At 34.5% G+C, this 26,396-nt stretch overlaps 1 protein-coding gene across 24 annotated transcripts in view; it reads left to right on the plus strand.

Moving 5' to 3' along the window:
* Positions 1-18,292, plus strand: part of atp9b (ATPase phospholipid transporting 9B) — a 108,124-nt gene extending 89,832 nt beyond the window's left edge. Inside the window, exons 20-31 of one of the 24 annotated variants that reach the window (XR_015516079.1) lie at positions 314-412; positions 512-601; positions 2,582-2,726; positions 2,911-2,975; positions 4,125-4,280; positions 5,099-5,163; positions 5,261-5,369; positions 5,533-5,590; positions 9,284-9,487; positions 10,862-10,894; positions 13,248-15,639; positions 17,813-18,292. Coding sequence is in view for 4 of the 24 variants with exons in the window: in XM_087294821.1 (XP_087150947.1) it covers positions 314-412; positions 512-601; positions 2,582-2,726; positions 2,911-2,975; positions 4,125-4,280; positions 5,099-5,163; positions 5,261-5,369; positions 5,533-5,590; positions 9,284-9,487; positions 10,862-10,894; positions 13,248-13,384 (1,161 nt within the window). In the remaining 20 variants the exon portion in view is untranslated. Of the gene's footprint in view, positions 1-313; positions 413-511; positions 602-2,581; positions 2,727-2,910; positions 2,976-4,124; positions 4,281-5,098; positions 5,164-5,260; positions 5,370-5,532; positions 5,591-9,283; positions 9,488-10,861; positions 10,895-10,982 lie in introns of all 24 variants that reach the window. The other 23 variants (XR_015516080.1, XR_015516081.1, XR_015516078.1 and 20 more) reach the window with 23 other exon arrangements.
* The last annotated feature ends 8,104 nt before the right edge of the window (positions 18,293-26,396 follow it).

The raw sequence follows: 26,396 nt of genomic DNA on the forward strand, positions 1-26,396 counted from the left end.
TTGTTTCTTTTTTTACTGACTCATTCTTTAAAATGACAGATTCATTGAGAATAAAGACCATTAAATCATCGACTCATTCAATTAGTTCAGAAACACATTCATTAATCCGCAAACACCGATAGCTTGACATTTTTGGGGGGGACAGATTTAAATATTGTTTAACTGATTTGTCTTTCCTACAATATAATGATCCTTCTATATACATAAACTTTTTTTACATAAAATTATAGTAAATTGGAAATTCTGCCTATTGTTTTACATTTATGGCTTTAAAGGTTTATGATTGGGCTTTGGCTTCTTCATTATTTTTCAGATTTGGATGTTGACAGGAGACAAGCTTGAAACTGCGACATGTATCGCCAAAAGCTCCCACTTAGTGTCCAGAAATCAAGACATCCATGTCTTCAAACCGGTAGGATTCAAAGCATTGGTAGATCTGGATTTAAAGATAAATGAATTTAGTGTGAACACTTTGTGGTTAAATTGGAAGTGCTTTGTATTTTTGTGGCAGGTGTCCAACAGAGGCGAAGCTCATCTAGAGCTGAACGCCTTCAGGAGGAAACACGACTGTGCCCTGGTCATATCAGGAGACTCTCTAGAGGTAAAAATCTTACAAATTGTCAGCAAAATCATGTACAATCTGTTTTGATTTAAGAAATCTTTGCAGTTTTCATTTTAAAATGCTCAACTTTTGCTACAAGATACTTAAACTCCTCCACCTGGGGTAAGGACTTTCCTCCAACAGGGAGATGGCAAACCACCTTTTTTCAGTAGAGCACTATGGGTTTTGTTCACAAGTGAGAGAAGGATGGAACGCGAGATTGACAGGCGGATTGGTGCAGCAGTAATGTGGTCTACTGTATGTATAGGTTTGTTGTGGTAAAGGAGCTGGGCTGAAAGGCAAAGCTCTCGATTTACCGATCAATCTATGTTCTTACTCTCGCCTACAAGAGGAGGGACTATGTCTCTCGGTTGGCCTGGGAACGCCTCAGAATCTCCCTGGAAGAGCTGGAGGAAGTGTCTGGGGAGAGGGTAGTCTGAGGTTCTCTCCTTAGACTGCTGCCTCGGAAAAGCAGACAAAAATGAGATGAGATGAGAACTTTTGCGACGGTTGTGCCTGGCATTCATGTTAGTCAGGATTTTTCAACCATTGAAAAAATGTCACTTTAGATGGGCCAAAATACAGCACAGTGGCTCAGTGGTTAGCCCTGTTGCCTCACAGCAAGAAGACCTATGCTTTTTAAAATGAAAGCTATACTATTATGCAATATAATATAATAAATGAAAGCTATACTATTATGCAATATAATATAATCGTTCTATATAATAATAATTTTATAGTAGTAATATAATTATATTTTCAGATTTTTTTTATCTGTTCTGAATACAGGTAATGTTTAAAGGATTTGCTAACTTAACTTTTCCTCTGTAATGTAACTGAAGCCCCCTTTTAGGTTCATGACATGTAATTAAGTTAATAGCATTAATTTATTTTAATAAATAGCACTATATGAATACAAGTGCAGTGGGTAGCACAATCACCTCACAGCACTAAGGTCATTGGTTAAAGCTTCGGCTGGGTTAGTATGCATTTCTATGTGGAGTTTGCATGTTCTCCTCATGTTTCCTCCCGGTGCTATGGTTTCCCCCACAGCCCAAAGACATGCGCTATAGGTGAATTGGGTAGGCTAAATTGTCCTTAGTGAATGTGTGTGAATAAGTGTGTATGGATGTTTCCTAGTGATTTGTTGCGGCTGGAAGGGCATCCTCTGTGTAAAACATATACTGGATAAGTTGGTGGTTCATTCCGCTGTGGCAACCCCAGATTAATAAAGGGACTAAGCTGAACAGAAAATGAATGAATGAAGACAAATGTTCAGCAATGATGATAAATCGTTTTCATATTATTTGTAAATTATTTAATACATCACGCCATATTATATAATTACAGTAAAAAAAAGTGAAATAATTTAGCAAATTAGTGACCCCTTATATATTTCTAAATGATCAGATCTCAAGCGACATGACGATATTAAAGTGTTCTTCCTACCCATTTTTCAACTATTAGATTCATTTTCTTTTCAGCTTGGTCTGTTTATTAAATAAGGGGTCGCCACAGCGGTTATGAAACGCCAATTTATCCAGCATATGCCTTACGCAGCGGATGCCCTTCCGCCCACAACCCAACACTGGACACACCCATACACACTCTTTTACACACATACACTACGGCCAATTTAGCTTATACCAGCTGACCCAGCCAGGGCTCGAACCAGCAACCTTTTTGCTGTGAGGCGATCGTGCTACCCACTGTGCCTCCATGACACCCTATATTATATTATATTATATTATATTATATTATATTATATTATATTATATTATATTATATTATATTATATTATATTATATTATAGCTACAATTTTGTACTATAATTTTATGGCTACTTTTTGGCCATTTAGTAAAAAGTGAAAATGTCAGTGTTAATGAGGATATTTTTTATGGAAAAAAATAATTGGCACTAGTGTAAGCATAGCTTTAGTCACTCTGCTTATTTTTTCCTTTCTCTGTGTGTCCCATCAGGTCTGTCTGCGTTATTATGAGCATGAATTTGTGGAGTTGGCTTGTCAGTGCCCGGCTGTGGTTTGCTGCCGCTGCTCTCCTACACAGAAAGCTCAGATTGTTCGATTGTTACAGCAACATACAGCCAACAGAACGTGCGCCATTGGTCAGTCCACTCTCCACTTTTCTCCTCAGTCTGTTGAGCTTTCCCTGCCTTCAGTAGCTGAGACAAAACCCTCTTAAACCAAACTCTCTCCAGGCACATGAATGTTTGAGAGAGGTAAAGATGACTGTCTTCACAGTGTCTTCTCATGTTTTCACACTATCATCTTTCTTATCTGTGTGCTCAGGCGATGGAGGAAATGATGTCAGCATGATCCAAGCCGCAGACTGTGGTATCGGTATTGAAGGAAAGGTGAGGTTTTTCTCATTAGTGTAGATTGGCTTTTCCTGTTGCTGTAACTTCATCTTTAATGAGGCTCATCTGTAAATTCATCTTTAATGAGTCACACTTACACCTCTAAATAAATTGGGATTACCTTTATTTGTGTGAGTTTCAGCTTATTGTTTATATATTGCTTATATATATATATATATATATATATATATATATATATATATATATATATATATATATATATATATATATATATATATATATTAGGGCTGTCAAACGATAAAAAAACTGTTTATTCTATTAATCTTAATTTTTTTTTTTGTAATTAACCATGATTAATTGTGAAAAGCCATATTTTTTTTACAGAAATAAAAACACAGGCATGTAAGTGCAATTTGAATTTCAAAACAATCAATGCCAATAACAAACAAAAATGATTTCCATGTTAGATTCTAAGTGGACTACAAAAAAAATCCAAAATACAGACATTGCAAATATGTAAAACTATAATAATAATAAAGTTTTGAATACAAACAATTATTTATTCATTTTCTTTTTGGCTTAGTCCCATTTTTAATCTGGGGTCACCACAGCAAAATGAACCGCCAACTTATCCAGCATATGTTTTACACAGCGGATGCCCTTCCATCTGCAACCTATCTCTCGGAAAAATCCATACACACTCATTCACTGGACAATTTACCCAATTCACCTGTACCACATGTCTTTGGACTGGGGGGGAAACAGGAGCACCCGGAGAAAACCCACGTGAAAGCAGGGAGAACATGCAAACTCTACACAGAAACGCCAACTAACCCAGACAAGGCTCATGAAAATATCATGAAAATAATGTCATAATTCAAAACCTCTCATTTTAATATCAAACAATAGTTTAAACAAGAAAAAAAAGAAATATATATATATCACTGTTGATTTTGGTCAAATATTATGCTGTAGCATGCTCTTCACAATCTTATATTTTTCGAGTTATGGTTTTTGTCAAAGAAAATAGTGTTTACTCAACATTGTTGTATGCTTACAGTACATAAATGTGCCTAAAAACACATACTTATTCAATAAATAACAACAAAGTAAGAATATAACCTTTTATACTCTAGAATGTGGTGCATGATGCAGTTTTAAAGTGACTCTTAACCATCGTTTCAGGAAGGAAAGCAGGCTTCTTTGGCGGCAGATTTCTCCATAACCCAGTTCAAGCACATCGGCAGACTGTTGATGGTGCACGGCAGAAACAGCTACAAACGCTCAGCAGCTCTGGGCCAGTTTGTCATGCACCGTGGCATGATCATCTCAACCATGCAGGTAACACACACACACAACACATGAAGAATGTAATTTATATTTTAAAATCTGTGGTTATATAGCAAAAAATATCAACGTTGTAATAGATATCAATGCTCAAATTTTTTTTTCAGACTATTCAGTCCTGCCAAAGTTTCTTCTTAAGAGTCTTCTTGTCGTTGGTGCTACAAACTTAATGCATTTTATGTTGTTGGGTTTTTTTTCAGAGTAAAGTACAAAAAACGCAGAAAACTCAATAGTTGCACTTTGTTTGTGTGTCTTATGAGTTGTCTTTTACATGTTCTTGTGCTTCATTTGATAATTTAAATGGTCGTCAAATAATGTCAAAATTATTGGCTAAAAGCTCAAATGCGTTGCAAAAGCTCTTAAAGTTAAGAAAACACATGCATATAAAAAAAAACACGATTCCACTTTAGTATATGGACCAATTTTCACTATTAACTTGTGGCTTATTACCTGATTATTATTAAAGTATTGACTGTTTCTCAATACTTCTGCCTGGTCTTATTCTACATCTCTAACCCTACACAATACATATTACCAATATATATTAATAATTTTTAATAAGCAGCAAAATAGAAAATTTTATTGAGCAAAAAGCCTTAGTAAGTGTTTTGTTACTGCAAGAATTACACCTTAAAATAAAATGTGACCAAAAACAGTAATAAATTAAGAATACCTCTTTATTAATTTACAATCCACATGCACACAAAGTCTCACAACACATGCAAATACAGCAACCAAAGTCATCCCTGCTATGCTAATGTGCAGATTTGAAGTGCTAACATCTCAATTTAAATGAATATCTTTCTTTTCAGGCTGTGTTTTCCTCTATTTTCTACTTCGCATCTGTTCCTCTCTATCAAGGTTTCCTTATGGTAGGGTAAGTAAAAGCTGTTTGTTTTCTTTTTTTTATACATTGTAGATGCCTTTGAACAAGACATGCCACATTTTGTAACATTATGCCCATTTGTTCTCAGTTATGCCACCATCTACACCATGTTCCCTGTCTTTTCTCTGGTGCTGGATCAGGATGTGAAGCCTGAAATGGCTCTGCTGTATCCTGAGCTCTATAAAGACCTCACTAAGGTAAAAAAAAAAACATGTCAGACTAACAGCAGTAGTGATTAGTACTAACCATCAGCTAGACTATCTGCATGATACACATGATGTACTGTGTGTTAGGGAAATAAAGGCATGGGTTTGTGTTTGCTGCATGACTGTGATGCTGACTTTGGTTTTCCTCCTCTAGGGTCGCTCCCTGTCCTTTAAGACCTTCCTGATTTGGGTTTTGATAAGTATATATCAAGGTAAAAGCATGAACAGTATTACTATTTTAATGGTAAACTCATAGTAACCTTCCAACTACGTTGATTGATTGATTGATTGATTGATTGATTGATTGATTGATTATTAATTATTAGCCCCCCTGAATTATTAGCCTCCCTATTTATTTTTTTTCCCCAATTTCTGTTTAACAGAGATTTTCTCAACACATTTCTAAACATAATACTTCTAATAACTGATTTATTTTATCTTTGCCACGATGACTGTACATAATATTCTGCTAAATATTTTTAAGTCACTTCTATACAGCTTAAAGTGACGTTTAAAGGCTTAACTAGGGTAATTAGGTTAACTAGGCAGGTTAGGGTAATTAGGCAAGTTATTGTATAACAATGGTTTGTTCTGTAGACTATCAAAACATTTTGAGCTTAATGGGGCTAATAATTTTGACCCTAAAATGTTTTTTTTTTTTTTGTTTTTTTTACTGCTTTTATTCTAGCTGAAACTAAACAAATGACTTACTCCAGAAAAAAAATAGATCATCAGACATACTGTGAAAATTTCCTTGCTCTGTTAAACATCATTTGTGAAATATTTAAAAAGGAAAAAAAAAAACATTTAAAAGGGGGCTAATAATTTTGACTGTATCTGTATCTGGGCATATTTGTATGGATACACAGTAAGAATTTGCATAGCATTTAGTATATGATATAAATAGTAATGATAGATAGATGTGTGTTGTCGTTTCTTGTTTTGTTTTTTAGTCTGGAATTTTTTTCTCTTGTGAGATTTAATCTTTAACCACACAAGAAGTGACACAAAAGCTAACTATACTGAACAAACATGAGGAAAATGTAAACATAATAAAATTGCCAGTCCTTTCCAAGATAAGATGCCATCTACAAACAAACCATAAACAGACACCAGCAGTCTTCCTCCATGAATTAATCCGCAAACTTTTCATCAAAGAAATAAACAGTCAAACCCAATGTAACATGTCTCCAGCGAATTCAGCGCTGCTCTTTTCATGAATGTGATTTTCGGCCCGTCGCCAGCTCTCACGCACACACGCCTGCCTTATCCGCACTGTAAATCGATCCGCGCGGCCAGCAAGAGAGATCAGTGTCCCCGTCTGACAGCTCCTGCTTTTTAATTAAACCTTAATACAGAGAGACAAGAACAACAGGGAAATATGAGCGAAGATTTCATTTAGTCCAGAGAGTAACCCTGAGGAATGTTCGCTGTATGAAGAGAGGCAATTATGTGATCAGTTAGAGGCCATTAGGCTGGATTGCGCTGGCGTTTATGATTAAAATGAAAGCAGAGATGGTTACAGTAGGCTGAGGAGCCGAGCGAGCGTGGAGTCTCGCGAGCGGAGGTCAGGGCTCCACGCGCTCATCTGTGAATCAGGTCCCAGACTATGAGTGGTGGACGCAGATTTTTTTTTTAGCCCATTATTGAGTCTGTTTATTTACTTATGCAAATGTGTGTACTGTAAATATACATTTATTAAATTCCGTAATATTACTGAATAATATTTTAACATTTAAATGAAATCCGTACGTTCAGGGTGTGTGCTACATCTTAAAATCTCTTAAATTACAAAAACAAAACAATTACTGAGAAATTACTGATATATTGTTTTGTAGGTCTTAAATCGTTTAAAACAGGTCTTGAAGTTACTCAATAGCACCGACACCCATCCAATCACCAGCAATCCATCTCAATAGAACTTTAAAAAAATTTAAATTTTTCATTTTGAACTTTATTACTAGTATGGTTTAATTATCTTCCTTACAGTAACAATTGTTTAAAAGTTCTTCATATATTTACAGCTACCTGTTGAGGGCACTGACCTGGACACTACAGAAGTCTTGTCGTCAATCTCAGTTGTAAGAGCAACAAATATTAACTTGACTTCCAGTTTATCATTTGGAAAAGTAGCAGAGGGTAGATTTTTTGACCATCATCTGTTAAACTGCATCACAATCATCACAAATACTGCAGAAGACGTATTGGAACCCACGTAGACTTGCAATTCTCACAGAAATCAGTCAAGTTTGGAGAAGGAAAAATTATGAATTGGGGTTACATTTAGTATGGGGGCATGCAAAAGATTTGCAGAGTTGTTGGCAACATCAACAGCCTGAGGTATCAAGACATTTGTGCTGCCCATTACATTACAAACCACGGGAGAGGGCAAATTGTTCAGCAGAATAGTTCCTGAAAGCAAAAAAGGTCAAGGGGCTCCAGGATTGGCCAGCCCAGTCACCAGACATGAACATTATTGAGCCTGTCTGGGGTTAGATGAAGAAGAAGACACTGAAGATGAATCCAAAGAATCTTGATGAACTCTGGGAGTCCTGTAAGAACGCTTTCTTACCCATGGGAGTCTGCCTCTCACACAATATTATTATTTTCCCACTGCACCATGACTTTACATTTTATTCTATAAATTATTTCTGTTAAGTAACAAAATTTTTGTCTGAGCAAAGTCAGACCTTACTGTCCTAATTAAATCATCAAAAATCACGGCATGATCATATTTTATTTTGATAAAAATAAGAGTAATCTAGAGCACTTTGCCTTTCATATAAGCCACTTCTAGTACCAAATGATCAACTAGAAATCAAGTTAACATTTTGCTCACACTCACCAATAAGCCAATACTGCTCAGATCCCGACCCGACATAAAATTTCTCTTGTAGGTTAACTCTATTTTTTTTTTTTGTAACTCAAAAATCTTAAATAACTGTCTAAAATTAAAGCACTTTGAGAAAATAAGTTTCAAAGCGGCATTCTTTCTCGTGTTTTTTTCTTTCAGTGCAGTTTTTTTAATACAATTTTTATAGGCCTAAGTGATCAACTGTGTATTTTATAACCTATTTATTTAGGGAGCTGTGCGTGTGCATGTGCGTGTGCGTGCGCACGTGTGTGTGTGTGTGTGTGTGCGCGATCTTATACTATTGTTTAACTGAATGTTTTAAACTATGGAGCTCTGAACATAATTCAAATGAAAATTTGCTTTCACAACCACATCTTATGCATAACCTTGTTTTAATTAATGTTATACTTTAATATTTATGAAATCAAATAATTTGTTTCTTGATTAGTCCTACTAAAACTATGTAACAAAACTAACTGAGTTTGCTTGTTTTGACAAACTATTTAAAATGTGGGGCTAAAAAATAACTAAATTTGTTTGCCATTTTGATGAGGAAAGTAAAAATACTTTCCTTTTCCATTAAAAGAAAAAATAATCTTTAAATGTCTTAAATCTGACTTGATGAAACCTACAAAAACCCTGACAATACAGTTTGTAAAGTAATATTTCCAGACTTTTAGTAGATATATTAGATGAGAGACATTGTTTACAAAAAAGCTAGTTCGGTGAAAGTCAATGTTTATTTTTTTTATTATTTAATTTTTTCATTCTTTAAAATGCTGTTTTTTTTTTTTTTGTTTTGTTGGGTTTTTTTTTCCTTTACTGAAGAAAAAAACTCAAACAGGGATAGGGTGCCAACTTACAGTAAATAAAATACAATTCCTCTAGTACATTAATAAAGTACAATCTTTCATCAAGTGCTATCACATACTCAAGCATTTTATGATCCATGTTTGAGGCACGTGTTTTATTCTCTTCTCAATGCTAAAGTGACCGCGTTATCTTAGTCCTTGTTAGCCTGTCTGAAACACGTCCTCTGTGCGTCCACCAGGGGGCATCCTGATGTACGGAGCGCTGGTGCTGTTTGATCAGGAGTTTGTTCATGTGGTTGCGATCTCCTTCACTGCTCTAATCCTCACTGAGCTCCTGATGGTGGCGCTGACTATCCGCACGTGGCACTGGCTCATGGTCGTAGCACAGCTCATCAGTCTGGCCTGCTACCTCGCCTCCCTCGCCTTCCTCAATGAATACTTTGGTAAGAACTGACAACACATTTGACATCTTCTAATTTTTTATAATATATAATAATTGCATTTACTGCATTTTATTTAGGTATAACTATTGATATTAGCTGAATTTTAACAAATTAAGTTTAACATTACTCAATTTAATTTATTTGTTTAAATGCAGCCCATTTAAATAGTTTGCAGTCACTTACCTTAATTTTTTTAGTTAATCCAATTATTATTTGATTTTAGTGATTTTTTTTGTTTATTTAAATGTGTTATATAACTACAGTACATGTCTACCAATTGATTAATTGAGTTTTGAAGGTTTTTATTTTTCCAATATTTCTTATTATTCACCTGCCTACATATTTGTTTCATTTTATTTAAACGTAAATGTCTATTTACTTACTTATTTGTTTAATTTGTTTGCGTTTGTTTGTTCATATATTTTTGCAATTTGTTTATGAATAGTGCTGTGCAAAAAATGTTGTTTTGACATAATTTAAGTGTGTACTGTGTATATTTATCATGTCTGCATAAATACACACACACACACACACACTCACACACACACACACACACGCCTATTTCATAATAATATTTAGATATGAAATATGTGTCTATGATGCAAAGTGTATATAAATGTAATATCTATGTAACAAAATAGTTTTGTTTAGTTGTGTTTCTTTGTATTTTTGTGTTTCACATATGCATTATATACTACATCAATTTAATGCACATACACACATATATTATGTCAAAAATAACTTGATTTTTGGATGCAATTAATTGTGAATAATTTTTGTCCAGTACTATTTATTACCCATTCTACTTAATTATTCTATATCGTTTTATTGATCTACATATGTATTTTTATTTTAGTTATTTATTTGGTCATTTGTTTAATTATTTTGTTTTATTTACTTTTTTGTCTACCTGTTTATTTTACTTTAATTTCATTTTTTGGTTGTTTAATCACTTAAATTTTAGTTTAGCCTAGCCATTTATTTATGTTTTTCTTTTTCTATCTATCTATCTATCTATCTATCTATCTATCTATCTATCTATCTATCTATCTATCTATCTATCTATCTATCTATCTATCTATCTATCTATCTATCTATCTATCTAATCTCTGTCTGTCTGTCTGGTTGTCTATCTAATAATTTTTTCACACTGCACCATTAATGATACACTGCTGTTTTTCTCTTCTGTTTCTCCTCAAGTTTAATTAAAAAGTCAAATAAACAAAATCTCTCTATGTAGTAAATGTACTGTAGGCTCTGGTTTCAGTGTTCAAACTAAACCCTCATGTTAGTCCAGTTCAGAGCACTGTAGCCTCAACGTCTAAGCTCTTGCTTGTTCTTTTTTTCTGTCTCTTTGTTGTGACTGTGCCTCAGGCATTGGTCGTGTGACTTTAGGAGCTTTCCTGGGTAGGTTTGTCTTTCCCCACTGTTCTTTCTGTTATTTCACCAGCTACCATTTCCTGCCTCCACAAACATGTCCGTTCTCCTCCCTCAGGAGTTCACTCTCATGTGGATGAGAACAAGCCATTCAAATGTGCCAAAACCCAGTGATCACTTGTTTTTTCAGAACATCCCATTGGTGTATTGCATCTCATCCACTTCATCCACAGCTTGACATTTCTTACTTTTTATAATGTGTGGAAAACAGTAAACCTATTGGTAAGCCCTGCTCACTTACTGTAATTACTTTTGCTAACTCGGGCATCCAGAGCTGCTAACTGTCTAACAATGACTGCTTTTAGTGTGAAAACTGTTCAAGTTCTGTTTAAATCCCCAAATGTTTGGTTCTGATTCCTATTTTGACAGTACTGAGAATGCAGTGAAGCTCAAAACTTTCTGTTGTAATTATAATTCAGTTACATCATGTAATGGTAAAGCATGCATGTACAATAAGCACTATTTGTCTATCTACTTTAATGTTTGCTTTAGGTAAATAAATGAAAGCATAAAAGCCTAAAACCGCCATTAACTTATATAAAATGAAGACTGAAATGTTGTAGATGTCAATTTTGGTTATTATATTTAGATAATTGAGCATGACATGCCATAACCAGTGTTTAGAAAATAGGTACACAATGGTATAAGAGAATCGTGGATATGGTTATTTGATTTAATTCATTAAAACGAATTAACTGAATCTGTTTATGAAACATGTATATGATCATAACTAGCAAAAGAGAGTCAAATTGTTAATTAGTTTTTTTTTTTAAACTGAAAAGAAGATTGCCCTTATGTAATCGATTTACTACGATTTTTATCTGGAGAGCCTTTAAGTTAATTATTTTTATAAGTGAATCCTTCAAAAGTGGTATATTTTTAATCAAAAGTATAGTACAGTTTTAGATTTTTATTATTATTATGTTTTAATTAGTTGTTTTCTAAATCAAGAAATCATTTATTTTCGGTATCACCTCCCAAGCCCTAGTGACAACCCAAGATTTTTCTGATACAATTTGGACTCAGTTCTAAACTTTGAAATCGACTCTTGATTCTCAATGCCTCAAAGTCAAGGAATCAATTTTTTTGGTATCGACTCCTAAGCCCTAGTGGAAACTCAAGATGTTTCTGATACGTTTTGGAATCGACTCTTGATTCTCAATGCCTCAAAATCAAGAAATCAATTCTTTTTTGGATTCAACTGCTAAGCCCTATTAAAAACCCAAGAAGGTTCTGATACATTTTTGAATCAATTTTAAACATTGGAACCAACTCTTTATTCAAACGCCTCAAAATTAAGCAATCAATTCTTTTTGGAATTGACTTCAAAACCCTAGTGAAAACCCAAAATGTTTCTGATAAATTTTAGAATCAATTCTTAACTTTGTAATTGACTCTTTATTCAAATGCTTCAAAATCAAGGAATCTCTTTTTTTGGAATGACTCCCAAACCCTAGTGAAAACCCAAGAAGTTTCTGATACATTTTAGAATCGACTCTAAACGTTGGAATCATCTTTTGATTCAAATGCCTCAAAATCAAGGAGTCGATTTTTTTTGGAATTGACTCCCAAACCCTAGTGAAAACCCAAGATGTTTCTGATACATTTTAGAATCAATTCTAAACTTTAGAATCAACTCTTTATTCAAAAGTTAAAGAAATATTATTGGGATCAATTTTCAACCCGTTAAAAAAACCCAAGATGTTTCATGATCATTAAAGTTGGACTTAAATATGACTTGAAAGCATATGTTAAAGATTTGAGAAAGAAACTGATAGATCATATGATTCATTTGAAAGTTAGGATCTCTAAAGGAAGAAGACTTATGTTTTAATCCTTATGATCAACACCCAAGATCAACCCTGTCCATGTACTTTACATGTGGTTAATATTATTAAATTAATTAACATTTAACCAGTTTAAAACAGAGAATCGCAAGCTCGATAATAATAATGCTACCTAGCTAATCATCACAATTGTGATTAAATAACTTTAGGTGATGTAAGCAGAGTTTATTCAACTTTGTTGATCTTTTGGATGTTAAGTTGTCTTGTTTAGTTTTATTACAGGGAATAGAATTAGTTCCATTGGCCATCTTCTCAGGATTGTTACATCATTTTACCATCATTGCTGGTGTAAATACTGTTAAAACAATGAGATCTTTCAATCGTCCAATGTTTCTTTTGGCAATAAAAGATTTCCGAGTTCAGATCCCTATGCAACTGATACTCAACTGCAATTGCTGAATTGTAGGGGCTTACCAATAGGTCAACTGAATGTGAGACACTCTTTGGGGTTTTATTCTCTCCTTCTTTTTTTTCAGATCTTTCGTTTATCACAACACGGGTGTTTTTGTGGAAGGTGTGTGTCATCACGCTGGTCAGCTGTCTGCCGCTCTACATCATCAAATACCTGAAGCGGAAGTTCTCGCCGCCTAGTTACTCCAAACTCTCCTCCTGAGCCTTCCATATGGACCCGTGTTAACAGGCATTCAGACGCATTAAAAAGCACATACTATTACGAACATTTTGAACAATTTTATTATTGTGGGATGATAGTTCAACCAGATATGAAAAGATAAATTACTCACCCTCATGTTGTTCCAAAGCTTGTTGTTCCTGCTGCTTACAGTTAATGCGACCATTTGCTTTTGTGAAGTTTTGAAGAAAAATTCTGCATTTTAAATGACATTAAGGTGATGATCTGTCCCTTAAAAACGTTAGTTGGCCTCAAAATAAATTTGTCATAATTTAAAAGTTAAATAGCTCCAGACTTTGAAGACTGAAGTTAGTCTTTGGGACATCATTGAAGATTTTCTTTAATAAAATTTGAATCATTCTGCCACTCAGTTAAAACACATTCACCCAAAACTCTGGTGCTTTAAAACTTTCATTAAGTGATACAGTAAATGAAAAATAGTGTTATAATCCAAGTCTTCACGAGACATAATGACTTAATGCGATGAACATGTTTAATTCTGGCTTTGATTTATCTGTGAACATAAACAGAAGCTTTTGATGCACAAGAACAAACCTGGTTGGTTCGTATGGAAGGCCAAAAGTGCCACATGACATGCTAGATTAAACCCAAACCCTTGGTTCTCACACATCAAGCAAGCATTCGTGAGCTTCTCTGAGCAAATTTGAATGCTATAAACATTGTTCCCTTATTACTATTTATGTACGAATTAAAGCTTACTCTAAAATAGAAATGATGTAGTGTTTACGTCTCTTCAGTAGATTAATTAAGATGCATGATTCATGTTGATTCATTTTGGATATCTTTACATGCATCAGAGTTGTGGGTCTATAGGCTTTCAATGGACAGATAGAAATATATGTAATATATTATAAATCGTGTTCTAAATGTGAACAAATTTCAGGTTTGGAATGACATGAGGTTGACTAAATAATGAGTGAGCTATGAATGTCTAAAAGTGCTTATTATGTGATTTGTATGTATTTATAGACTAAATTGTCACTATAGATTAATATGAGCATTTCTGTGCTGCTCATATTTCTGCACTTAAGGCAGTGGTGGGATATAACACTGAGTAGTATTTAATACTCGAAAAGTTTGAAGCACAAATGCGAGAGGACAAAAAAAGAGAGAAAAGCAATGAAAAGGCCTCAGATTTGTCACTTTCTACTTACCCTAGATGTATATGAAAGCAAAATCAGCATTATATGTTTTTTATTCAATAGATTTTGAAATTTTAATAACATTTTTTGTGTATAATGATGTTCCTAAATTAATCTATAATGAACAGTTCATTGATCGATAGTGTTCCTAGTGTTATCATTCCCATCAGCACGTTTTCCATCTCATTCTGGCACATTCTGCTTTATTAACTGTATTATTAATGAGATGTGGGAGGGCGGGGCTTGATTAACTCCTGTGGTTGTGATTGGAGTGTTAGTGTGTACTGAAGCTGAATTTGAGCAGCTCTGGTTTCCTGTTGTGCTGTGGCTGCTGCTGCTGCTGCCATACGATCCTGCAGCAAAACTGTGTAAATGTAAACCAGCGCCCGGCGCGTGTTCTTACAGCGGGAATTATTTGTTCTGGGAACAATCCTCTCGATTTGACATCCTAAGTGACATTGTGTGACCTTGACACGAGACTTATTGACGAATCGAACTTGATTGATGCATGATTGACGTTAATTAATGATTGTAACGCCGTGACATTGAAACAAGACTGAATGTAGTAGCGGTGTTTAAAATGAATGACCTGCAGTATTAGGACGTTCAAAGCTGCTTCACGTTTCTGAAATTGACGTATGGCATTTCTGCGGTTACCTTTTTATATGACGTCTCGCAATCAGCAATTCATTTTGGAGTTTCAAACATTTTTTTGGAGTACATGTGCTTTTTTTCCCTGCTGACGTAGTAATGTGTAAGATCATCTTGCCTTATCTTTGTAGAACAGTCAGCTGGTATGAGGAATGAGTTTTATCATTCACGTTATTTTCTATACTAAGTGTGTGAGTGCGCGTTTACAATACTGAATGATACAATGCCAAGCACACACACACACACACTGGATGCCATTAATGGCATGCTGTTAAATAAATAGCCTGTACTTGTATCTATTTTCATGTTACTAGTGCTTATTTTTCGATACTAGTATCTTTTTCATTAAGTACTAGTGCATATTTATTAGATACTAGTGCCTATAATTTAAATACCAGTGCTTTTTAAAATATATATATATAAGTGCTTATTCATTAGACACTAGTTTTTTTTTTAATTTGATACTATTTATGTTTATTAATTTGATACTGGTATCTATTTTATTCAGTACTGCTTATTCGTTAGCCACTAGTTAGTTTTTTTATTAGATATTAGTGCTTATTCATTACAGTAGATACAGTACATATTAATTAGATACTAGTATCTATTTAATAGGTACTAACTCTTATTCATTAGATACTAATTCTTAATAGATACTAGCTTATAAGATACTAGTACTTATTTTAATAGTGACTAGTAACTATTCTGTTGTTACTAGTAATAAATGTAAACATATTCTATTGATTTCTATGGAATCTGTCATTGAGATACCAACTATTCAGTATGTATTCCAGCAGGGACTAGTACATATTTTTATGTAGTTAATGTATAGGTACTAGTACTTATTAATTAGATACTAGTACTTATAGTAACACTTTATAATAACTACACACTATGATCTATTTATTAAGCATTCACATCTAGTGGATTCATTATTTGTTAAGCATTAACTCTACATTAATAAACATTAGTAGCAGTAGCTACAAACGCTCTATTATTAACTTATAAGTACATTTATAATGTGCTTAATAATTGTATTTTCATAATTTGTACCTGATTGATTTTTTATTACTAAATAAAGTATCGCATTTTTTCAAAAAACATTTGTATTTAAGAGTAGATGGAGGTTTTTAAGATCGTTCAGAATGAGTTAGTAAATGATAAATAAACTATTGAAATTAACGTTTATATATCTTAGTATTTAGGTGTATAGTAATGGTTACTATGCATGTTATTAAATGCTTTATTAACTGAACTTGATGCAGTTTTGTGACTTAATCTAAAGTGAGGACTATTTATGCTTTATAAATCCCTTATCAATGAGAATTAAAGGCTCGGTATTAAATTAAATTACTGTAAAGTTTAAACATTGCTGAATGTCAGGAGTGTCAAAATACAACATAAAATTGGATATAATATAATAATTTAACAGTTTAATAAGAAGCAAAATTTAAACTGCACAGTAGTTTTATTCTAGATAAGGTTGCAAAGATTTGTTTTTCATTTGATACAGTTTCTTCAAACAAACAGAAATGAATAAAGTTGTTTATGTTCTCGTTTTCTTGTGTAACTTTAACTGAGCCTTTAATTGTCATTGATAAGGGATTTAGAAAGCATAAATAGTCCTGACTAGATTACGTCACAAAACTGGATGAAGTTGAGTTAATAAAGCATTTATTAACATACAAATTTACTATTAGTATATGCCTGAATAATAAGAACTATAAATGTTAATTTGAATAGTTTAATAATCATTTCCTAACTCATTCTGAATGATCTTAAAAACCAACCATGCTTAAATAACTGTTTTGTAAATAATGCAATACTTAATTTTATAATGAAAAATAAATCATTAACAAAGTAGAAAAGTATATTTATTAAGCACATCATAAATGTGGTTATAAGTCAAGAATAGAGCATTTGTAGCTGTAGTTATAAACTGCTTACTAACATCTATTAATGTAGAGTTAATGCTTAACAAATAATGACTTCACTATTTACTAATGCCTAATAAATGGTTCATAGTGTGTAGTTATCAAAAAGTGTTACCGTACTTATTCATTAGATAATAGTATCGATTTAATACATACTAGTACTTATTACATAGATGCTGGTATATATTAAATAGATATTAGTATTTATGAAATAGATGCTACAGCTTAGTTAAAAGATACTAGTACACATGTATTAAATATCTATAAAATAGTATCTAATAAAAAAGTACTAGTGCCTATTAAATAGATAGATTTAATGAACAAGTACTAGCATCTATTAATTAGGTACTAGTACCTAATTTATAAGTACCTATAGATTTACAAGTACATAAAAAAAATGTTCTAGTCCCAGTTGGAATACATCAAAACTGAATAGTTGATATCTCGATGACAGATCCCATAGAAATCAATAGAAAATTATTTATTACTAGTAATGACAGAATGGTTACTAGTCACTATTAAAAAAGTACTCGTATCTAATAAATAACAGCTAGTATCTATTTAATAAGTGCTAGTATCTAATACATACATAAGCACTAGTAACTATTTAATAGGTACTTGTATCTAATGAATGTATACTAGTATCTAATCAAAAGAACTAGTGTCTAATGAAAAAGCACTAGTATATTTTTAAAAAGCACTAGTATCTAAATAATATGCACTAGTACTTAATGGATACTAGTATATAAAAAATAAGCACTAGTAAAATAGAACTAGTACGGTTTAAAACGGCTTGCCATAAATGTCAAAATGGCTTGCCGAACGCCGTTCCTTTCTTGCCGTGGTGGATTTTCCTTGTATTTTGAAGATGTTGAGTTCTGCTATACTCAGGAAAACCGCTAACCGATTTCTTCCGCTGTATATAAATCCTAACAACAATAGCTTATTTATTATTTTGAGTGTTTGTCTGGCTTTTTATATTGACTGATGGCTGATTGAACTGTGACGTTTCTGTGGTGTTGTTACTGCGGCCGCTGCTTTCGTGAGTATACTCTCAATGTCATCAGCACGATCAAGTTTCCGAAGTATAATGTTCAATTTGATTGATATAAATGTCTGATTAAAAAGCAATATGTTTCCAAGTGGTCTGGTCGGTGGTCTTTCCCCGGGGGGGTGGGGTGTGGGGGGGTTATTACAAGTATTGACATTTTGTGCTGGTTACCAGGTTTTAAGTATTGCTTTAAAGGAATTCATCAGACTTCTACACACAATACCCTATAATGGCGATGTGAAAAAGATTTTTTGAAATTGTTGCAATTTTATTAGAAATAAAAAGCTGAAAAATCAAATCTACAGAAGTGTTCACAGCCCTTGCCGCGAATTTATAAATTGAGCTCAGGTACCTTCTGTTTCCACTGATCATTCTTGAGATGTTTTAGCTGCTTAACTGAAATTCACCTGTGGTACATGATTTGAAAAGGCATACACCTGTCTATATAAGGTAGCAGGGTTGACAGTGCATGTCAAAGCACAAACCAAGCATGAAAACAAAGGAATTGTCTGTAGACCTCAGAGACAGGGTTGTCTCGAGGCACAAGGCTGGGAAAGGTTATAGAAAAACATCTGCTGCTCTGAAAGTTCCATTGAGCACAATGGCCTCCATCATCCATAAGTGGAAGATGTTTGGAATCACCAGGACTCTTCCTAGAGCTGTCTAAGCTGAGTGAGCGGGGGATAAAGACCTTAGTCAGGGAGGTGATCAATGATCCGATGGTCACTATGTCTGGGCTCCAGCATACTTTTGTTGAGAGGGGAGAACCTAACAGAAGGACAACCATCTGTGCAGCAATTCTCTAATCAGGCCTGTATGGTAGAGTGGCCAGACTGAAGCCACTCCCTGTTTGGAATTTGCCAAAAGTCATCTGAAGGACTCTCAGACCATAAGAAACTAAATTCTCTGGTCTGATGAGACTAAAATTGAACACTTTGGAGTGAATGCCAGGCGTTACGTTTGGTAGAAAACCAGGCAGCGCTTATCACCAGGCTAATCCCCTCCCTACAGTGAAGCATGGTGGTGGCAGTATCATGCTGTGGGGATGTTTTTCAGCAGCAGGAACTGGAGGACTAGTCAGGATAGAGGGGAATATGAATGCAGCAATGTACAGAGACATCCTGAATGAAAACCTGCTTCAGCGTGCTCTTGACCTCAGACTGGGGCGACGGTTCATCTTCCAGCAGGACAATGACCCAAAGCACACCGCCAAAATATCAATGGAGTGACTTCACAACAACTCAGTGAATGTCCTTGAGTGGCCCAGCCAGAACCCAGAACTAAATCCTATTGAACATCTCTGGAGAGATCTGAAAATGGCTGTACATCGTTGCTTTCAGATTTTGGTTTAAACCCAAACAATCCAAACATACAAATAAAAAAATCTGAGAGAATCATGAATAATAATAATAATAGAATGACACTGGCTGCTGTCTGGGCTTTCCATGTCTTTACACCTCTCTTTATGTGTTCTATACTTTGTCCCTGTGTTATTACATTATTGTTATTGTATTTAACTTATTTTTTAAACTAATTAGTTTTGTTTTCTTTTTGTGTATTGATTACTTTAGTTGTCATTGACATCTGGTAAAAAAATTTTAAGTCAACAGCACCTTTAGAAATATGTTTTACACATGCGTAAATGCGGTTGTGTGTATTATTTTTCTGATAAAAAACGAAGGAGCTCCAGATGAAAACTGATTTATAACTAATTTAAAATCCCCAACTCATCATTGTGTGCTGTTTACAAGGGTAGGTTGTTCTGCTTCGTCCATTCGACGAAGCATCGGCATATCCTTGTTTACAAATCTATATTGGGTTTACTCCTATCATATCTACAGAATTATATTTGTAAAAAGCCTGTTCGTAACTATGGTCTTCGCTCTCAGGATATTTATTTACTGTCTGTTCCTAAAGTGCGGACTGAGATGGGGAAAAAAGGCTTTTAAGTACGCAGCACCTTTTGCATGGAATAATCTGCAAACACAGTTGCAGTTCAAAGAATTGATTTCACTACATGCTTTTAAAAGATGTCACGAGGTAGAGATCACACAGACACAGAGAGGCAATTTAAATCCCCGTAGGGTGTTTATTGAGGGAGTGGAGCAAAGGATAAGTGTGCTGGGATGTGCAGGGTGGTGAATTCAGGGTCCAAGGGTCCAAGGATTGTGCAGGGTGAAGTGCCGATCAGGGTGCCCAGTGGAAGGAGAGAACTCAGTGTGTTGCCTGCTGTCATCATGCTCGCGGTCTTCCCCGATGGCGTCTGTTAAATATTCCCCCTCCAACAAGCAGCAGCTGTCCCTGATCAGCATGTGACGAGGCGTGATTTCGGTGAGGGAGTTGTTTCCATAGCGACGCAGATAACCACACTGGCAGGTCTGCCACAAGAATAAAAGTTTTAGAAGTTGTAACGCAGGTTTGTAGATGTTTTGAATAGTTTGTCAGTGTGATTCATGTTAACTGGTAATTGTTTTTTGTTTGTTGTCTGTTAGACTTACGTGACATGTATACTGCCTAGTCTTGGCCAGGATGCTCTTGCAAAAGATTTTTTTTTTTATCTCAATGTGTCTTTCCTGGTAAAATAAACATGATAACAACAATAATAATAATAAAACTTTTGTTTTAAAGTTTTTAAAGTTGTTGCATGTCTGCCAGTTCCTGCCTCTGAGCGCGTTTAGCTACTTGTAGCGTTCAGAAAAAACAAAGAACCCACGAATAACCCTGATACAGAGGAACATAAAAACCTCACTGCCAGCTAGCATTTCAGGAGTGTTAGGGCTGATTTACACTTTTGTGTCAAGGGCAGGTGTATGCTCTGGTGCAGCCTTTGCTGTGGCAGATGCCAATGCTGACATGCACTTCTCAAAAAATCTATCTACACATTGCAACGACGCATAGCGCAAGCTCTATGATTGGTTGGCTTGGTAGCGATGACGAGTGTGGGCAGTGCAGCTCGAATCCGTTGGAGCGAGTGTTTAGTGTAGTGTCAAGTCCCATGAAGGAGCTTCAGATGGAAACTTTTGTTTTGTGTTTACCTTATGATTAAATTTGTTGCATGTCAACCTGTTTCCGCCTCAGAATGATCGAGTTTTAGCTACTTGTACAAGTTAGCGTTCAGAAAAAGCAAAACACCAGCAAAGAAACTCGACACAGAGGAACATAAAAACATCACTGCCAGCTAGCGTTTCGGAAGTGTTATTGCAGAGCAGCTTAAACAGCACGACAATGCATTTATACTTATACGATTTCTAGAGCTTCTAGTAGGTCAGCTGACCGGGCTCCAGAGCTGCCCCTGGATCTCCCTGAAGTACCAGTTGCTGCTCCACTGGTGCCACAAATCCACAGAAATCTCCGTTGACCGCACTCACTGCTGCCATGGAGCTGTTGTTTCTTTTCCAGAGCTTCTTGTTTTGGCCACCCAAGAAGGGTGAGTAAATTATGACAGAATTACAATTTTTGGGTGAGCTAACTGTCCCTAACTATATTTCAGTTAAATTCCAATCTGATCCTTACAAAATACTGTTGGGAAGGTCTTCTAAAACCATATTTTACCACTGTTTCTTTGTTTTAAAATCTATTTACTGTCCATTTACTGACTATTTACAGTTACAGTAATATTGCCCTGATATTATAGTCTAAACATAAAGAATCATAACAAACTATGTATAATTTGAAACCTTAAAATTTCTAGTTTTCATATCTGACTGATATGAGATTACTGAACAATAGTTATTTATTGATTTGCAACAAGGATTCTCGTCAGAGTAAAGTATTACTTTGCTACAGCAATCCACATTAAAAAAAAAAAGTTTTTTAAAGACTAAATGAAAGTCACTTCTTTTCAAATATCGCCAAACTGCCCGCAATACTTTACAATGTGATATCTACAATGCAAATATTGTCAAAAGTAAGAAAAAATATGGTTCATATTTCTCAAAACATGCGCAGACATATGGAGCGCTTTTGTAAGGTCACAATGGAAACTGAATGTCAACTGGTGGTGATGTCTGGTACTGCTGCCAAACAAAATGTTACTGAAAGCTAATTTTTAAAGAGCCCATATTATGGGTTTTTGAAAATTCCCCTCCATGTAGTGTGTAACACAGCTCTAAGTGAAGTGAAGTATCCAGCTAAGGCTTAAATCTGTTAGTGTACAGTGTTTAAAACGGTTGATTCATCTATAAAAGAGTCGACTCATAGTGCTTCAAACGAGTCGCCTTGATACCGATTCATTTGGTGTTTCGCCATGACGTACGAACGAAACCAAGTTATTCACGTGCACGCGCAAACCCGGGAGATTTCAAACCTGAGGCCCCGCCCTCTGACGCAGAAACCCAGACACACACACAAACACACACCCACAAACACACACACACACAAACATGCCGGTCGATTGAAGTCACACTGCAGATGGATATATTGAGTCTCTACCCAAACATGAAACCTCAGCATTATAGCCAAGCAGTTGGAAACTACTGGAAACTTCTGGAAGCTACATGCTACAAAGAATACTTCATCAGCGTTTGTTAAAGGAAGGATCAGTAAAGAGTAACTTATTGATGGACGTCAGGATTTTTCTTCCTCCATTTCTCAAGTGTAAGTACGTGCGATTAAAGTTGCCTCGTTGACTCTAGCTTGCAAATGTATTTAGTTGTGAATTGTTACTTGTAACCGCGTGTACTGTATCAGGTTAACTGGCTATATTCTCTTATCGCGTGCAAAGTCACGTTAAAAACGCGACGCGTGCTGCGTTAACGGAGCTCCGTGGACGAGGAGTAGTGTGTGTGTCTGTGTGTGCGCGCGCTGTCGTCCGGAGGTGTGTGTGTGTGTGTGTGTGTGTGTGTGTGTGTGTGTGTGTGCGTGCGTGCGTGCGTGCGTGCGTGCGTGTGCGTGCGTGCGTGCGCGCGCTGTCGTCCGGAGCAGGGTTAAGTGCGTGTGTGTGTTTGTGCAATATGTGTGTGTGTGTGTGTGTGTGTGTGTGTGTGTGTGTGTCTGTGAAAAGAGCAGAGTGAGAAGCTAGGAGATCTCCTCAACTGCTTTTGGAGTTTTTGCTCAAAATAGTTAGTCGTCTGTATTTTCAAGTCCATAGTCTGTATTTACATTGACCCACTGGCAGCTAAACTCCACGCCTACACCATCGAGCGTGTATGAACTGTGATTACTTTTATATTGCTGATTAGCTGTTTGGCATTTCACTCTGACTGAAGGCAGTCGACCAATCGCGACAGACTGTGGTTGGTCCAATCAGATTAGCTTCGCGCTAAGGAGGGGTTTGGGAACAAATGAATTACTGGACGATTCATACAGGAGTCGCTGGGATAATTAGGTAAAAATAAATGCAGATTATAAGACCATGAAAGTGTTTTTTGACCTTGCATGCATATTAAACTGTTGTTGGAGACCCTTACAACCAAGATATGACCCTATTTCATGTATAATATAGGCTCTTTAAGATATGAACTAATAGTTTCTTTGTTTTATTATCATATATTTTATCTTATATTTAATTATCATAATTTGTTCAGATATTTAGCTTTGATTTTCTGTCAAATTTGGGCTAAAACAGGTTTCATAAAATACATATTTAATGTAATATGATAAGTTACATTTATTGTTTTATTATTTTCCTAAACTTAAAGACATATAAGTTTTATTTTATTTAATTACTTTTTTTTGTACTTTTTCACTTTAGCTACAATCTGACAAGCGTCTTTTTAAAAAAAATGAGACCAAGCTTAAATCTCTCTAACAAAGTGTTGAAGATTGGCAATTATTTAAGTAGAACATGTCATTTTCAACAGTTAAGGGGTTAATTTATATTTCATTCATATTCATAATCCCAGTACACACTGATTAGGAAACACTATAGTTTAAGTACCAATTCTCGCTATTATCTATTGGCTTTGAATTATAAGTACTTATAAATGTAAACAGATTCTGCATAATCTTATTCCACATATCAAACCAATACCTAAACCTAATTATTAATATGCAGCAAATTATGAGTTTATTAAACAAAAAGACACCATTAATGGTTTGTTAATAGCAAGAATTGTACCTTTAACTAATTTTGATGTTTTCCTGACCCATTACGTTTGACCCACGCTTCCTTTGTTTTGTTTCCTGCCACTGATTTGTTGTCATAACTCATGTAAATTACTATACAGGGTTTCCACTGGTCAAGGCATTTCTAGAATATCAATATTTAATTTTAAAAGGTTATTCCAAATATTGAAAATCAGGGAACTTTAGATATATTTTTGTCCAATTATCCAGGATTTGTTTGTCATTTAAATTTTACCTCCCACAATTCAAATATTCTGACAAAAATTACTGATTTGGCTGCATATTTTCTCAAAATGTATAGCAATATGTGCAGTATTTCTTGTATTGCTTTTGCTGTGAATTGTGAATGTGTTTGATGAATGACTCTAAATGATCATAATAAACTTTTAAAATCTCTTCATCAACAGCATTAGAAAAATAATGCTACAAATTAAAATTGTAATGATCGATACAACATAAAAAGCCTCAGTTAAATAGACTTTGTCTGAATTTGCATTGCTGTAATGTCAAAGGACATGTCTCAAGTGAGTCACACATTTCCTATACATGACTATATAGTGTTGTTTAGTATAAAACGATACAGATGGTGTGGCAGGAATTTGAACAGTGTCGTTGCTGGCCAAAACATACCTGTGCCAATATTAAAAAAATCACAAACTTCGCAAATTGTTGCGCTATTTGGGACAAAACATCTGCCAGTTTTCTATTTTCATCTTTATATTCATTTAAGGCCAGTGAATTTGACATTTGGATTAGAGTTAGAATCCTGAATGTGTTTTCTTTTTAGGATAATCATCTCTACAGTTTTTTAGGTTTCTTTGTCAGTTTTTCCTGTTAATTATTTTGCTTTCAATTATTTTGCTGATTATGTTTGTCATATATTTTGTTCCTGTTTGAAGAACCCTTTTGTTTTCCATATTTGCATTCGTCTTTTCATTCTAACAACTCAAAAAGAAAAAAAATGATAAAACTTTAAAATGATTTGCATCCAGATACATGGATTCTTCTATAAATGAGAGGTTGTAATTATTCTTTAAAATGTCTAAAAACACAAAGTTTTTTTTATGACACTCTAAATCCAAGAACTGATTATTTTTTTGACCTGAGAAATTCTGCATTGCTGAGATGAATATGCTGGTCCAACATGGATTAAAAGGCTTCAACTTAATGTTTATTTTTGTCTGAACTTGTGAAATGTATAAATATAATATAACCCCAATTAGTTTACGTTTGTAGGGCCAGAGTTGTTCCCTTATCTTGATTTAACAAGCATCCACGGGAGGGAACATTTTGTCGGACTATAGTGTTGTGTCTGAAACGCTTACTATACGATTTCATCATATTTATGTGTCTATATACGGCTTCAAGCCACTAGAGGGCAGCATTTACACAGTATTTGCTGTCATTAAAGCCAAATTTTGGGCACATGTGGTCAGTCAGTCAGGCCTATGTCTGGTTCAAGTTGTAACTCCCGATTTCTGTCCTCGTGTACAAATGCAGCATATAGTTTTCTTGTCAATTTACTCATTTTATTTTTTAGGGGATATTATCATCAATTATTCCAAAAATGAACTCCCTTGTTATAGAATTTAGGATGATTACAAATATTAATATAAATAGGTTTTTAGTGTTTTTAGTAAGTTTGGGTTGCAAATCCATGTATTTATTACAATGTCATAAATTACAACTATAAAAATGTGTAATATTGTAAAATATTATTTAAATAACGTAAAATAATAATTTGATTAAATTCCACATGGATATCTTATAAAATGTTTCAAAATAAAATTCATTCAACAGTTGTTGCTTTATTTTGTGCTTTTAAAATCATATCATTTTGCTGAAATACTATTTATAATTATTATTATGCATTAAATAACTTTTCAGGATCTTTAGATTTATCTCTATTGGATGACAGGCCATGATCTATGCAAATTTCTTATTTTCACATTTGATAAAAATAAATGCATCTTTCCTGAATATTAAACAGGTATACTTCACCCCAAAATCTAAATTTACTCTCCCAATACACTCAAAAAATTACATCGTTTGTGTTAGCTAAAACAACACAATTCTTGCTTTTTAGGGGGTCACTGTTTTGTTCAATGAACACCTTAGAATTATAAGGT

The sequence above is a fragment of the Danio rerio genome, chromosome 19 (genome assembly GCF_052040795.2).
Source record: "Danio rerio strain M-AB ecotype USA chromosome 19, GRCz13ab, whole genome shotgun sequence".
In the NCBI taxonomy this organism is placed as follows: domain Eukaryota; kingdom Metazoa; phylum Chordata; class Actinopteri; order Cypriniformes; family Danionidae; genus Danio; species Danio rerio.